Here is a 16,523-nt window from a genome sequence, read left to right as displayed (position 1 = left end):
AGCCTGCTCACTTATAATCCCCTCAGCTGTTAGACTCACTCATCCCTGATGGGTTGTCCTTGGATGAGTTCTGCCCATAGCTGATGAATAAAGAAAAAAATCAGAGGTTAAATAGGAGAAATAAAATGTTCAGCATGGGGCTTCCCTGTGGCACAGTGGTTGAGAGTCCGCCTGCCGATGCAGAGGACACGGGCTCGTGCCCCGGTCCGGGAAGATCCCACATGCCGCGGAGCGGCTTGGCCCGTGAGCCATGGCTGCTGAGCCTGTGCTTCCGGAGCCTGTGCTCCGCAGCGGGAGAGGCCACAGCAGTGAGAGGCCCGCGTAGGGCAAAAAAAAAAAAAAAAAAGTTTAACATGAAAGCAATTTTGAATTGGAGAAAAATAGGTTTAACATAAGACTATTGATCTTAACTATGAGAAAAGCTAAGGTGGCCAAGAGAGAAAAGGCCATGAGGGTGAAAGACAGACACTAGGAAGGAAAGGGTTGCCATTGTGAGGTGAGCATCCCCTGGATCCCATGCTCTTGTTCTCATTCTCAGTGTGTAACCAACACTCCGGCCATCAGCCCATACCAACTCTGCTGACTTGCTCCTCAGAAACAGTTCTGTATCTTTCATACTTGAAGCCTTAAAACCCAGATCATAAAAGAGATTTTCCTGTTCAAATTTAAAACCAGTCAGAACTGCACAACTTCTTTTGCCTTCTTTGAACCTAGGCAAGTTACTCTTTTCCACCAAAAGAAGCATCACTTTCTATAACTTCCAACATACACATCTTTCTGGAATATTATTCCCACCCAGCTGTTCTAAGCCTGACTAATAACATTGTCTCACATTGATGTCCTCTGTGAAAACAAAGAACTGGCAGTTTGTAGGGGTAGAAACAGCCATGGGCAGCTCATGCACAGCACCGTGCTAGACCTTTAATCTCTCTTTCCTTGCAAAATATCCTTTCTAGGTTGATTGTGTCCTCTAGAACTTTAATTTGCTTGCTAAAAAACAAGGGATATCCTCAAACTTTTCCCTCAGAACATTCTCTCTGTTGCTCTGCTTTACCTGGAGTCTGGATTTCCTTTGAAAAAATCACTGCTTTTATCTCAGTGCTACCAGGTACCATAATTACATCTACTCAGCTTCCTTTCCCATTTCCTTTAACAAAGTTCTGAGTTATAAGCACCCTACCCAAAATATCTATTCCCGCCTCTCCCACACACATAACCAACCCTCCAGCAGGTGACCTATTTCTGCACCACAAGCAGCCAACTCCTTTAAAGGTCTCTTGTGAAGAAGTGGCTCAATTAGTTTTGAACTGTGTTTTTGATCTTACCTCTCTCTTGCTTCTTGCAGCTTTCCTCTAAGAATGCTGTATTCTCCCTCCTGAAATTCATTGCCTCCATCCACAGTTAATTTACTTGTAGATGTTTTAAACCATCCTTTGTTGTCAAAGATCTCTTTTGAGCCTAGTTTCTCTTCAAATAACAGTCCCATCTCTCCTTCCCTTAGTTACTACATTTCTCGAATTAACTGGCTAACTTTACGTTTTTTTTTTTACTATAATATAACCATTGCCTCCTACCTTACAGTGAATTTGTAATTGTCAATTCTTAAAATCAATTAGTGCTCTTACAAAATGAGTTTTGGTCTCCATCAAGTTCCTTTGATATCACTGAAGTATTTAACAATGGGACACTCTTTATTTGTTGAGATTTTCTTCTAGAGTTTCCATGGCATTATTCACTTCTGGCTTTTCATTTACAACTTTTTTCTGCTTTCTACATGGGCACCTCCTTTGTGAATAACCCCTTAATGTCATTTGGATTTGGTCTTCTCTCTTTTGTATTCTCTCTCCCCCTATTCTCCTTGGACAGGCACATTGGTCTCCATGGCTCTACTGTTATCTAAACATAGGCATCTGTCAAAACTGCAGATATTTGGGTTAATATTAAAAATATAACCTGAATTTTAAGATTGAAATATAGATACAGAAGAATATTAAACAACTTAGAAAAATCATACTCTGTTATTCCTTTCCTTCTATTGCTTCCCCTCTTTACTTCTGATATTTGGTTAATGGTATCACCAGCCACCCCATTACTCAACTTAGAAATCATCAAATCCTATTTGAATTATCCTTCTCTGTTTCTATGTCTTTCTACAACTCATTTCTAATCTACTTTTCTCACCACCATCACAATTACAGATGCATAGAACAGATTAAATACATTGATCAGACTCAAGAAACTTAAGAATTTTGATGGTTCTGTTAAAAGGGTTCAGTCTACATCTGCTATTCAGATCTTTTACATTTTGGTCCAAAACTCTTCTTCTACTCTCTATTCCTGCATAATTGTTCCTTTTATTCTACCCAAGCAGAATGAGTCTCTATTTCGTCTCTGCTCCCATGGCATGGTCACGCCAGTACTTACAGCTCTCCACTCCTGTTTCATTATGTTCTTACCATGTCTGTTCTAGTTAGAACTTCCTGAAAGCAGCAGCCATATCATTCATCTCTGTGATTCTCACACCAGCACAGCTCCAGGTAAGTATTTCTGACTCAAGAAATGTTTTAAAAAATAATTTCAGTAATTAAAATCATTCTGATATCTATAAGAATATGCTGCCTTTAAATGACGTTAATTCAATAGCAAAACATGCTTTAGTGTAGTTTTAAGTTTATTAAAATTTAGTGGATGTCTTTTCTTCAGTAGAATTCTAAGAATGTTCTTGAGCATCGGCATGACTTCTTACAATACGCCCCATGCTATTAAGTGAAAAGTCTGAATATTTCTCCATGGTAGAGATAAAGAAAATAAGACTCATAGAGGTTAAGTTACTTATCATTGTCACAAAGCCAGTGGGTGACACAGTAAGGATTAAAAATACTTACTTTGAATTTCCATTCATTAACATATACACTCCATAAAGCATTCATTCAACAGTAGCTTCCCATCTCTTTATGAGGACAAATGAGATAATGTCTGTAAGACAATTTAAACTACTCAGGAAAAGCAAGCTATATAATTTGAGATGAATTTGATAAATTGGATTCACAAATAAGTAGATTGGCTCAAAATCTCGATGAGAGGAAGTTATTGTGTCATTTCCCCAATCATCTTGCCAATTTACCTCAAGCTTTACAATCTTACAAGTCTTCTATAGAGCTCAGCAAATGAACTTCTTGAAAATGAGTTTTGGTCTCAACTCAGTACATTTTATTTGTACTTTCCCCATATTCTCTCCAATAATTCATTGACCCATTACACCACTGAATCTACTACGCATCCAAACCAGAATACAAGCACATTTGCCTTGTTTCATGGCTAATATTTTAGCAGTAATCTCATATAACAATATTGATTTGATATAAAAGCATTTTCTCTTTCATATTATTACATTTATGTGTAGGTTCCACATGATAATTCACTGTATAAGCCTCCAAGAACGTACTCTTTGCACAGCAGTCTTTTTCAGTAATAGCACCTACTACATAGGACCCAAGGGCACCCATTAAGTGCTCAATGATATTTTCTACAAGACATTTTTTTGTCCTCTGAGAACATTTCTAGCACTCTCAGAAGGGCAATACAATCAGTGCAACCACCAATAGTTCTGAATTTAACAATGTGAATGCTATTGAAATAGCCATAGTATACAAAGAAGAAGCTGCTGATAGTGGGTAAATGTGAATCAGGAGCGAGCCAGACAAAGCTGGCCATGTCCTGTCTTCCTCTGTTTAGAAAAATAGAATGATTTCATTTAGGGCAGAACTGTGATCTGTTAGACAGAAATAGAGTAGAATACAATTTGATTTCATAAGCAAAACCTGCTCCAAGAAAAGTGGCTCTGTATAAACCAAAAATGCAATTTAAACAATACAATACATTTTAGATATCTGAATGTTCATTCGGCTTTACTATAAATGAAGTTTCACTTTAAGTGAATTATACTGTCAGTTTTGGGAATCTAAATAAATCTTGCTCTCTAAGAAATTTACAGACATTGATATTCCCTTACAGTTTAAAATATCCCTGTTTACAAAGATAAGGCAGATGGGTACCAGCAGATGGGCATCGTGAGGGGAAAAGGAGAGGTACCCACCTGTTACTGTGCATGTGCCCATGATCCCAGGTTTACTGAGGAGACGGTTCTATTTTTACATTTTTTGTTTCAATTCTGAAGGGGGATTATGAAGGATAAATCATAGTTAAAACATTTTTACTGTATTAGTATTTTTAGAACTTAAATTTATCCCAAATGTAAAATAATGCCTGTCTTCAACAACTTCTCACAGAACAAGAATTACAAAATCTTCAGGAATTTAAGAAAATTCTTGCTTTGAACAGTCTATGAGTAATTAAAACTATAGTGCATGTGAGTTTATCAGTAGTGAAGTAGGGACAGAAATGTTAAAAGTTTTTGCTGTGTACAGAGAAAATTACAAATCCAGTAATCTCAGACTGATACTCCAGAAAGTACATATTAGTTTAGAAGTAATGGTGTAGGTGAGAGAAAATTACAACTTCAAAGACCCACAGATACACAACTCAGCTGGATTTAAGAACATTTTAACGTAGACATATTTACATACCTTCATTTGATTAGTAGTAATCCCACTTTTTACTGTTACTGTTTATTTATTTTTTTGATTTTACCAAATTTTGTTTGATTTGAAGCAATTCACCTATCACTAGCATGCAATATATTTTGTGTGTCACCATTCTGTAGACATTGCCTTGTGATAGTCAAAATGGCTAACAAATCCATTCAGCAAATATGGACTAATTGCTAATTATGTGCAAACTATGTTTGAAAAAACAAAAGTTATGTTGGTAAATAACACCTTTGGGGTTTCAAATGAACCTGCAATTTAGTTAGAAAAAGAGCTATAAATGGGTAAAATTAATTAAAAATGAGAGATTCATATTGCATTTCAAGAGGAACATAAATAAACAAAATATGTGGCATGACAATAAACGGGATGGCCAAATAATGAGTTACTTAATAAACAACATATTCTCACATGAGTTTCCCCAGTGAATCAGTAAACTAGGAGTCACCTTATCTCAGTAGTAGCAAATATATGTCCCCTCACTTGGCCTCCTTGATTAATTGGGGGTGGCTTTCAGAAGTGTTATTTTCTTGAGCCAAAACCAGGTTTAGTTACAGTGATTACTCTGATTGGTTAGCACTGTGCCTATGAGTACAAGGAGGGAAGAGATAGTATTCACAGTATTATTTGCCAGCTCTCTCCTAGACCCCTCCTTCTTTTCATTCTCCATATGTTTTCAAGCTCCGTACACGGTCTTCCAAACATCTCAGCACTCTCTCATCCCTTACTTCGGCATTGTAATGCTCCCTGTTCTAGTCTCTCTGCTTCTAAACTCAGTAATGCATGCTGATAACTAAATTTTCTTTCTGAAATTTAAATATGAGCATGTCACCCCCTCCCCCTAAATTGAAACGGTTATAAAGTTTGAACTTCACTTATTTGGCAAATAAGAACATTCCTGATCTCACGACTTCACAAATATCTAGTCTCATGACAACCATCCTCACCTGTCTTGCCTGTTTCTCACTTTTCCCTTACGTAGTCCTAAGCTGAGTACTGCTCCTTGAACAGCCCCATTATTCATGACATATGTTTTCTCCTCTTCTTGAAATGCACTCCCTCACAAAGTTCACATGAGAATCTTCTCTTTTTCAAAATGTCAGTTCAAATAATTGCCTGTGAGGCCTTTCCCAACACCTTCTTTCAGGCAGTAGGTCCTTTCTTTTTGCTACCTATATATTTCTATTGTAATGTTTGCTTTTTGTGGCTCTCCCACAAGATTGTAAGGTCATGAGGAAAGGCTCATATATTCTTTCACTGGTGTCTTCCTAGGGCCGGAACATCACGATGGCCAGGGAATGTATTCAGTGAATGCTTCAGGAGAAGAAGAATAACTCAAGCTATGGTAGACAGTGGACGTGTTAGAGAAGACACAGATATCTGGAGGGCAGAGAGGAAGCTTCGGCAGAATCCTAGAGGGAACAGAGCAGAACTTCAGAGGCAGCAAAGGGGAGTACCAGGTGCGCTCCAGGGACAAAGGTCAAACTGTTCTGCCCACATGACAGACAGTTAATTGGGAAAGAAGAGTGCCTCGATGGATATGGTAGCTGGATCAGGTGGCTTTTGTCTAATAATTTTCTTTATTGGACACACTCAATCATTTGCAAACTAAGAATTCTTTAGCTATGAATCCATTTTCTAAGTTTGAGTGAAAATGTTTTTTATCAGTTTTCTGCAAATAAGACTATTATATTTTATAATTCAGAATGCACATGTACAAAGTTATGTTTTTAGTCTGTGTGTGTAGCATATGTTTCTTTCTTCTAAAAATCAAGTATTGCTCATAGGCAGAATCCATCTGTAAAAAAAAATACAGAAAACAACAACAACAAAGCTTTTATTTGGTTGTGTGATACTCACTTATCCCAGTTTGACTATGTTATGTCATGTGTGACTAATGTCAATGCATCCAGCCACCTGCCTTCTCCCCACCAGCCACACAAGCTGCAGTTAAATTGGAGTGAAGTACATTGACAGACAAAAATATTTTTGGATTCACTGCTCAAGTAAAGATTTGTTGAATCCATAGCAACCCAAGAAATACCTATATCTGTCTGGATTACTAAGGAGGCAAAATATGGATCAGGAGGCTTGAACCCCTGAAAAAGTATCCCCACACTGGGAACTGAAATGCAGATATTCCTTTCTTCCCAAACTGATTGCAAAGCAAAGACAAAAATCGGGAACAGACTGTCCATCAAGAAAGCAGCTGGAAAAATAAAAACAGTAAAATATGTAGTTGGCATGTTGCTTTTATATACTAGCCAAATCCCCAGAGGGAAAAATGCCATGTAGATTTCAGTCAATAAACAAATATCTGACAAGAGGTCAAATAAATCAATCCAGCCTGTTATAATATATCATATGCAGAGTAATGGGAATAGAATCATCATGATAACACCAGTAACAATGTGTTTGGTTTTAATTGGATTGTGTATCTGTCATCTGCTACCCTGAATCATACAGGAGTTTGGAAAATTTTTATTTGGTGTATGAAATGCTTTGAGCCCACAAAATCTGAATATGTGAGATTTCTATCTTCAGTTAAAACACCAGTGAAAGGGGCTTCCCTGGTGGCCCAGTGGTTGAGAGTCCGCGTGCCGATGCAGCGGACACGGGTTGGAAGATCCCACATGCCACGGAGCAGCTGGGCCCGTGAGCCATGGCCGCTGAGCCTGTGCGTCCGGAACCTGTGCTCCGCAATGGGAGAGGCCACAACAGTGAGAGGCCCGCATACCGCAAAAAAAAAAAAAAAAAAAAAAAAAAAACAGTGAAAAAAAGTAGAAGAAAACTGAAAACTGAAGTAAAACTAGACAATTCAAACAAAGTATACAATTAAATGTGAATGTCTTCATTATATAAATATCTGCGCATTATAATTTGGCATTTCTATTATCTTTTCTTTCCCCTTTGCCTACATGAAATAAAAGAAACCTATTCCTTTATCTAAGTTTCAGTCTCCCTTTCCATTTCTTGTCATTCAATGTGCAATTCATTCTTATGTTACCCAATGCAGACCTAGTCAAGCTTCAAACTCAGGATGCAAAGTGACAACTGCTTAAGTTATATTGCTGTACTGCACAACTACTAGCATACAAGGAAGAATACTTTGCTCTACCTATAAGCCCTCTTTAGAAGATTAAGTGGATTTCTGCAGGAACCACTCAGAGTTTTATTTCTCTCACCTAGCACAGTGCCTGAGTACCAGACACTCAATAAATATTTAATAAATGAACGTAACAGGAAAAAAGGAATCATTAAATACTTGAGTGCATACTTAGTGACAAGTAGTATAGCTTTATTTTATTCAAGTACCCATAAAAGTTTTTGATACTAGAAGTGTCATTGAGATAAATCACATATTTTCTCCTTTTATATCTCTGGGTTTAAAAATTTTACATGCTACGATGAATGTACTAAAGGATGTGGAGGTGGCACTTTTTAACACTAATTATGATGTCATTTTCAAAGGTAAATTTTTGTTCTCTTTCTTTCAGTATACGTGTATGAAATATATCCCTTGATTTTTGTTAATATTCACCAATTGGAAAGTTAGAAAAAGTATTTATGAATTAATTAATTTGTATCTATTATTTGCCTCAAAATAATAATAGATAATTTGTATCTATTATTTGCCTCAAAATGGAAGATTTCTTCATTTCATGAAAATGCTCCAGCCTCCAAGTGCTAGGATGGACAAGGAGGTCTCTAATTAGGGACCTGAGTCAGAGCCTAGGAAGACTAGGGTATTCCACCCCAAACCCTCCTGCTCCATGGTGAAAAGCATGTAAAATAACTTTGTTACCTCTCTCCTCAGCCAGGAAATATGCATGACTTCTGTGAACACCTGTTTAACTCAACCTGCTACACTGAACATTGTAAATAACCAAAATGTGGTTTCTTTACTTTCTTGCAGGAAACAGTATCTTACTCTTCCAGTGTTCAGTCACATTTAATAAAGATGAATCTTTCCAACAATTCAACACCCTCAGCTCTTTTAAAAACAAGGAGGCCGGGGCTTCCCTGGTGGCGCAGTGGTTGAGAGTCCGCCTGCCGATGCAAGGGACACGGGTTTCTGCCCCGGTCCGGGAAGATCCCGCATGACGCGGAGCGGCTGGGCCCGTGAGCCATGGCCGCTGAGCCTGCGCGCCCGGAGCCTGTGCTCCGCAACAGAAGAGGCCACAACAGTGAGAGGCCCGCGTACCGCAAAAAAAAAACCCAAAAAACCCCAAAAAACAAGGAGGCCGACTTTTCGGAGATATTTTTTAAATTTACAAACCGTGGTGTTCTTTCCATTAGTGATAGAAAAGAGTATTGCTTGCCAATCAGACATCAAAGGCTCCCCTCCTAGGTTGAGGCTTCAGGAATGGGGGTGCAATTATTGTTGAAAGGGAAACGGATTATTTAAGATCAGCTGCTTCAGTGCCCTGATACTGTGACAGGGTCTGCAGGTGTACAGAGTTTGCCTATTGATACAAATTGAATCTGAAAATAGCAATTTATTCACCAAATCAAGCCAATCACTGCAATGCAGTTTTCTCTTTCGGCTCTTATTTCCAACCAACCACTCTTAACGAATTTGCAACTTCTGTTTTACAGTGAATATTTCTGTTTTAGGAAGGGGATTGGGCGAGCTCTCATGGAAAGCCTTTCTTTTAGCCTTTTTAACTTTGAGGCTTTATTTTAGAAGACAGTTTGTTTATAGTTGTACTACTTAATCTAGGCAAAAATGATCAACACCTGTTCCAAATTGGTACTCCCCTCCCACACTCCTTTTTCTCTTCTCCACCAACTGCCATTTGCCTTCCATTACCCATAAAAAAGTAATCACATTAGCATCCTTTGTAACACAATTTCAAAACTTCAAAGGCACGCCAGAAATTCTAGAGTAAACTGCATCTTCTATATGCCAACATAATCAACTTCCAGGAAATGAGAAAGAACATAAAATAAAGACATATTTGAAGTGAATCTTTTGATTCTAACAGTTACTTCAAGTGACACCTAACAGCCAAGTCAAGAATTTGAAACAAGTAAATGAAAGATAGTTTACCTGAAGTGAAGCAAACAGACCAAAGAACTCTCAATTTGGATCAAAAACTGGACAACTAAAAGGACCCTCTCAAAGATCTGAATCAACACACATCCCTGGCATTTTGCCAGGCTTTCCAAAGCTCCTGGATGGAGAAAGATCCACAGTGGCTAAGTACAGGTTGTTGTCATGGCTACAAGCAACCAACAGAAAAAGAAAGTAGCTTAAGAAAAAGGCAGTTGGGAAACACTTAAAAGAAAAACAGGCTGGACTGAAACAAATGCATACTTAAGTGAAATTTTTAGGCAAAGACTATATTCTTTATACAGACTCAAAGAATATAAACAAAGAAAATAAATTATATCAATAACAGACCAGACTATATTTTAAGGATATCCCATTTTATGAGGGTTTCTATCTGGAGGAGAAAAAGGGAAAAAAAAAAAAAAAAAAGCAAGAGGAAGATAAGGAGGAAGAGAAGTGATAGGGATAACAGTAGCTCTTGTTGCCAAAATTGTTTTCTTGGCCCTTCAGAAAAACAAAACCTTCATGCAACTATCAGTCCATGTACTACTCTAAATTCTTTATCAGGAAGCCAACCAAATGAGAAATTTGTATTTTACCTTCAAATCAGTGTATTTTAATGTAAATGGATGATGGGAAAACATTGAACCTTTTAGATCAAATTATATAGAACTTTAATAGTCTGGTGAAAACTTTAGCAAAGATTGACCAAAACCAGATGATTAACTATTAAAGAGCAAAAGTTTCTGTTAGAATAAGCTAACTCCCACCGTACTCAATGGCCATTGGTCATAATTTCCATGTTTAGGAGTGCAACACTCTATGGGCAACAGTGCACTGGAGCTGTTAAAACCTGTTAAATTTTCAGGAATTTTGTGATCCAGTTACTAAACACAGTCATTGTTAAAAATTAATATATAAGAACTTATGATTTAGTAAATTATATTAAAATCATTGCTTTACCAACTTTTACTCTTGTCAATGATCTCGAAGTTGTTCCATCTATTGTAAGTGTATGGTACAGATAGTATGTAATGCACCGTATGTGCATCCCTTTTCAACTCCATGCTCTGTGATATCATGTTGGTAGCTTGAAGGACTCACACCATAGAAATTACCAAATACACAGTGCTTGATTTAGTGATTTGTTGATTATCTAAACTTGAGAGTGATGGAGAAAATACTAATACAGAATAAACTTAAACTGTGTCATATCTGTAGCCATTACTTGCACATAGTAGAAGAAGATGATGAAATGCTCTTCCAACATTTGAAAACTACTACCTGATTAAACAAATAAGTGCTTACATTGTTGATGAATGAATGAAGTTCTGAAATATGTCTTACTTCTCTTTTACTTCTGTTTTGCCTATTAACATAAATGAAAATATCAGAAGATTCATGTCAGAAGTATACTCATTTGTCATTTGCCAGTTAAATGAAAATATTCTGTAAGAATCATTTGGTTATGTGAAATTTAGCATGAAATATGTTATTGTAAATTGTGAGCTATTCATTCTTTATATCAGTAAAATATGTAATAAACGTGTGTCTGTGTGAGTATGTTTGTGTGTACACATGCTAGGGAAGAAGTTATTGTTTACTATGGTACTGTATTCTAACTTTCTCTTCTAAATGGACATGTAAAAATTGTTTAGTATGTTTTATCTTAACTCTTCTGTTGAAAGCCAAGCCATCTGTTATAGGACACTACTAGAACACTGGACAAATGTAATGAAAAATGAAAACTAAGTCATTTCAAGTATAATTCATGAGATGACCAAGAAAATCTAATATGAATGTTTCCTTACTCTTCATTAAGTATTCAAAAATCTCTATTTCTATTGAGGGAAGCCCCTTTGTTTCATTTTTCTCTCCAGACCGCAGGAACACATTCAAAAGTACATAATTATGATCTTGCCATTGGCATCAAAAATTAAAATATTCTCTTTGGAAAAAAATCACGTCAGAGCATGAAATTAATATTGATTTACTTAATTTCCACTTGTTGCATTCCACTATGTGCTAAGTTAAAAGCAATCCCATTTTTGAAACAGTAGACTGAATATTACTAGGGGAAGGTGGGAAGGAGTGGTTACAAAGGCTTGAGGGAACTTTTGTTGATGTTTGAGATGTCCACTAGTTTGATTGTGGTAATGGTTTCTCAGGTATACCCACATTTCAAAACTTACCAAGTTACTTTTTTTTTTTTTTTTTTTTGCAGTATGCGGGCCTCTCACTGTTGTGGCCTCCCCCGTTGCGGAGCACAGGCTCCGGATGCGCAGGCTCAGCAGCCATGGCTCACGGGCCCAGCTGCTCCGCGGCATGTGGGATCTTCCCGGACAGGGGCATGAACCCGTGTCCCCTGCATCGGCAGGCGGACTCAACCACTGTGCCACCAGGGAAGGCCCACAAGTTACATTTTAAACATGCACATCTTATTCCCTGTCAGTCTTACCTCAATAAATCCATTTTGAATGTTTCTAAAAGATAGGTTAAAGAATATGTATATGTGCTTTTACTACATCTATTTATATATAATACTATAATATAATATAATGCTATAATATTATATAATACTATGTAATACTATAGTATTATACTATATAGCATTAGTGTTACCACTGTGTAGCTGATTTTGTGCCTATGTTTTATCTTTTGTGCTATGTTCTTTTAAAAAAGTAACAAATGACTGTGCATGTGTATCAGCTACAAGGTGCTGGGATTGAGGCTTTCAATTAACACTGCAGGCATCACACCTCTTGGTGTTCAGCTGTAGCGGCATTCTAGTCATCCTACTAATAGAAGAGACAAAGAGGAAGGTAATGCTGTGCCTCTTTGTCAGGACAAACCCTCCCGCAGCGTTATTAATCTTCAAGAAAGTTCCCCACCAGCTACTTTCCTGAAAATCCCGACAACAAAGCTGCCCTCGGGAATTGACCACAAGCCCAAGGAATACCTAGGACTCCTAGAATGTATGTATGCCAATCTCCAGCTTCAGACCCAGCTTGCCCAACCACAGATGGCTATTTTGGAAAATTTAAAAGCATCCATGACACAACTGTCTCCTGGGAGAGAAAGCAAGAACTCTTCTCTCCCAGCCTTATCTCGTAATCTGTTGTTAAATCACCTCTCCAATTCAGTAAATGAATTGTGGAAAAATTAAAAAAAAGTAACAAACATTTTATGATAAACAGTTATTATGTATTTTAAAGTAAGAAAAACACTATATACATAGAATGAATTCTTTTTTTTTTTTTTTACACAGCAATACCTATTTATTTACATATTATCTATAGTTGCCTTTGCACTAGAACAGAACTGAGTAGTTGAGACAGATTATTTCACCTGCAAAGCCTGACATATTTACTATCTGGCTTTTTACAGAAAATGTTTGTCATCCTATGAGCTAGATCAAGAAATAGTATACTATCAGCATTAAAAAAAACCTCCCTTGTCCCCTCTCCCAGTTATAACACCGTCCCTAACCACTTTCCTGACTTCTAACACCATAAGTTACCTTTGTCTTCTTAAAAATCTCTATAGAAATGGAATTGTACATTTTTTTTTGTAACTGGCTTCTTTCATTCAATATCATATTTATAAGATTCTTCCATGTTGCCACAGGTAGAAGAACTTCATTTTCATTTCTGTAGATTATTCATAGAATGTGTACCTGAAGCAAAATGATGAAGCAGGTGAATTTGTTCTTGATACCCACTCCCATCTTTCCTTCAATTACATGTGTTCTTTTTTTGTTTTGTTTTCATTTCCACTCCCAGATAATTTCCATTTTTCTCCCCTCCCCCAACCAGTCCCTCAATCCTCTCCCAGTACTTCCGAGCACTGCTAAGGATTAATGTGCTAGCTGGTTGCATTTCAATAAGCAAAACATATTCATTCTATACATAGAATGAATTCATTTTTAAAGTGAGAAACTTAGAGAAAAAAGATAAAGATGTTTAACTATTAAAGTTAGTTAACCTAAGACTTATGAGACTACAAATTTTAAACTTTCCTTTCTTGTACTTTCATTCTTAATATGTTTTTCTTCTATATATTTTAATAATACCTGTTACTTCTCTACATTGAAAAATATGTCATTTTAATACCTATTTACAGTACACACACACTGACACCTTAGAATAAATGACACCTTAATTTTGATGGATTACCTATAAATTTAAATAAGGGCTAGACAAATTTTGACATCTTCGAAGAGTTTTATTCTTTCTTAACTTAAAGTTTGACTATTAGAGTTGAATTAATCAGAAAGATAATTCTGGCAAAATTATGTTGGTCTGAAATAAAATTACCTTCTAAAAATAGCTTATATGAATTCTGTAATTTTAAACAAGTCTGTTAATATATTTTTTATCAATTTCTTGATTTATTCAATAAATATTTTGACTTAAACACTGATTATGCAAAAATGAATGAAAAAGTGATCTGCTGTCATGGAACTCATAATATCAAGGCAAGACAGATGAAATTATAATTTTGATAAAATACTTTAAAAACTGTTGGAATTTTTTCTTATCAGGAAAGGAGAGCAGAAAGAGAGGAGAATATATCTTCCTCCAATTTGTCCTGAGATGAAATTTATATGTAAAAAGCTGTGCAAAGTTAGAATCATGAGAAAAATATAATGGCTTCTTAAAAACAATGTTAACACTGTCTTTTGTAAATTTTCACTCCTTCTAATTATGTAATTCTTGAAAATATCCTATGTAGACTCTCGTGGAGACCTGTCCTCAACCATAAAAAATTATCTACCTTTTTCAATATCTGCTATCTTTCCACCCCTTCTAAAAAGTGCTTCAGTGGTTAACCTCTTCATTCAAAAGCTAATATATCCCTATGTTCCCCACAAAGCAACTTCCTTTACTGGCATAATTCCCCGCCTGTGTTTTAAGAGCCTTGACTACGTTGTTTTGCGTTTTAGTTTGCAATGTGCTTTTGAATGATCAATATGCATTATGGAACCATGCTTACTCATTGTTTTTTTCCAACCAGAAAAACACATTGCAATTCTGGTGAGAACATTTAAACATAAATAATACTACTCACCTAGTGTAACCTCTCATTACTCTCCATTTTTCAACTCCCAAACTCAAAGATTTCAGTTTGGTTTTCTATAATTATTTTTTCATTCTTTCCAGGTAACTTTCTCAGTTTAATAAATAATATTTGGAATCCCTTTATCTTCCTGTCAAAATCATTGTAAAAATAAACAGAGGGGGCTTCCCTGGTGGCACAGTGGTTGAGAGTCCGCCTGCCGATGCAGGGAACACGGGTTCGTGCCCCGGTCCGGAAAGACCCCACATGCCGCGGAGCGGCTGGGCCTGTGAGCCATGACCGCTGAGCCTGCGCGCCCGGAGCCTGTGCTTCGCAACGGGAGAGGCCACAACAGTGAGAGACCCGCGTACCAAAAAAAAAAAAAAAAATGAACAGAGGCCTTGGGACACTCACAACTTCACAATTTTTGAGCCAGCCACTTTTCTTGCTGGCTTAGTGAGCCCATTACAGAAAAAGACTGCATGTTGTCTTGCATGAGTAGAAGAAGAAATGTCCCAGGTGTACCCTGCATTGGACCTATAGCTTTAGACCAATAACAAAAAAACATCTTCCATGAGCACAAATAAGCAAAGTGGAAGACAGTAAATTGTTCCCGTAATTCGGACTGCTTAGAAGAGCCTCTAAGACCCAGCACTCTTTCACAGAGTAGGTAATTTCAACTGAGATTGAGTATACTTCTGCCAGAATCCAGGTGCCTTCTGCCTGAAATACTCTTTATGAAAAGATTAGTTTGCTCTTCATACCTCCTTAGAGCCTGTACCCTGCAGGTTGAGGGTCTCTCCCTCCATATGTTAAAGTTTACCTCCACTCTTCTCCCGTTGCTAATTAAGGGTGTTGTCTGACGACTTAGGAAGAAAAATTCCAATTTTTTTACAACACAATCAAAAGTAGCAGATATAAGAAAATCTAATACATCCACAACTCCTAAAGTAAGTTTATTTATTTAGTATTTAAACAAGTCACTCACAGTAATCTATTCAAACTACTAGTAACACTGATACAGGAAACTTAGACTAACTAGCCCTAAAATTACATGTTATGTTTTCAAAGTTGACATTTTGAGAGTAAAATAAAGAAAAAGAATTACTGCTTCACACTGACTTTGTATTCAAAGCATAAATGAGTGAAAAAATCGAACCATTTATAAAGCTTTGAGAGAGCTGTAATGTTGCCTCTTTATTTATGTTTTTTTGTTCAGCCATAACCTACTTTGAAAGCAGGTGTTAAGAAAAGAACCAATAATGAAAACACAGTGTAATCTAAAGCTGGAAACATCCATATTTTTTGTAATGAGCAAACAGATAAAAAACAATTTATTTCAAAAAATTAAAATATATGTATATATAATGAAGTTAAAAATTATCCATATTTTCTGCAGCTTACAATAATAATTTCTTCCAGAACTTTTAACTCTTTTCTTACCTGTAAAATCCAATTCAAGTAACACATGTACCCTCCAAAATACCTTGTTATTCTATGTTTAAAATATAATTTTATAAGATATTGCATTTTTCATTGTTTGAGTATTTATAGATCCCTTTTCCATTATTTATGTCTGAAATATTTGCCTTGCTAGGGTACTTTATGGAGAATTAACAATATTTGTATTGTTTTTGATTTATTATTACAGAGTTAAGAGAAGCTACCTTTGGAAACTACTATTTTCAAAGAGACAGAGCCCTTCTGGTCTTACTAAGACTTCATATGATTTTGTAGAAATTTGCCAATGAAAAATAGAGGAAAAAATAATTTCAAAACAAATGTTCACAAAAGTTTTAATA

General features: G+C 36.4%; 2 protein-coding genes across 5 annotated transcripts in view; one reads left to right on the top strand and one right to left on the bottom strand.

Moving 5' to 3' along the window:
• PCDH9 (protocadherin 9) overlaps window positions 1–16,523 on the bottom strand; it is a 982,686-nt gene that overhangs the window by 750,827 nt on the left and 215,336 nt on the right. The gene's annotated exons all lie outside the window — the stretch shown is intronic.
• LOC132508973 (TSSK6-activating co-chaperone protein-like) lies at window positions 8,015–12,829 on the top strand. The gene is made up of 3 exons (XM_060129518.1): window positions 8,015–8,078; window positions 10,600–10,670; window positions 12,443–12,829. Exons 1-3 carry the CDS (start codon window positions 8,015–8,017, stop codon window positions 12,827–12,829), a joined length of 522 nt encoding a protein of 173 aa, XP_059985501.1.

Source organism: Lagenorhynchus albirostris, chromosome 18 (assembly GCF_949774975.1).
Source record: "Lagenorhynchus albirostris chromosome 18, mLagAlb1.1, whole genome shotgun sequence".
Lineage (NCBI taxonomy): Eukaryota > Metazoa > Chordata > Mammalia > Artiodactyla > Delphinidae > Lagenorhynchus > Lagenorhynchus albirostris.
This window is presented reverse-complemented; position numbering and strand designations above follow the sequence as displayed.

Coding starts and splice junctions, on each gene's coding strand:
- LOC132508973 (XM_060129518.1), top strand. CDS start 8,015: ATGAATGTACTAAAGGATGTGGAGGTGGCACTTTTTAACACTAATTAT. Junction 8,079..10,599: donor TTATGATGTCATTTTCAAAG/GTAAATTTTTGT, acceptor CTTATGATTTAG/TAAATTATATTAAAATCATT. Junction 10,671..12,442: donor TCGAAGTTGTTCCATCTATT/GTAAGTGTATGG, acceptor GTTCAGCTGTAG/CGGCATTCTAGTCATCCTAC.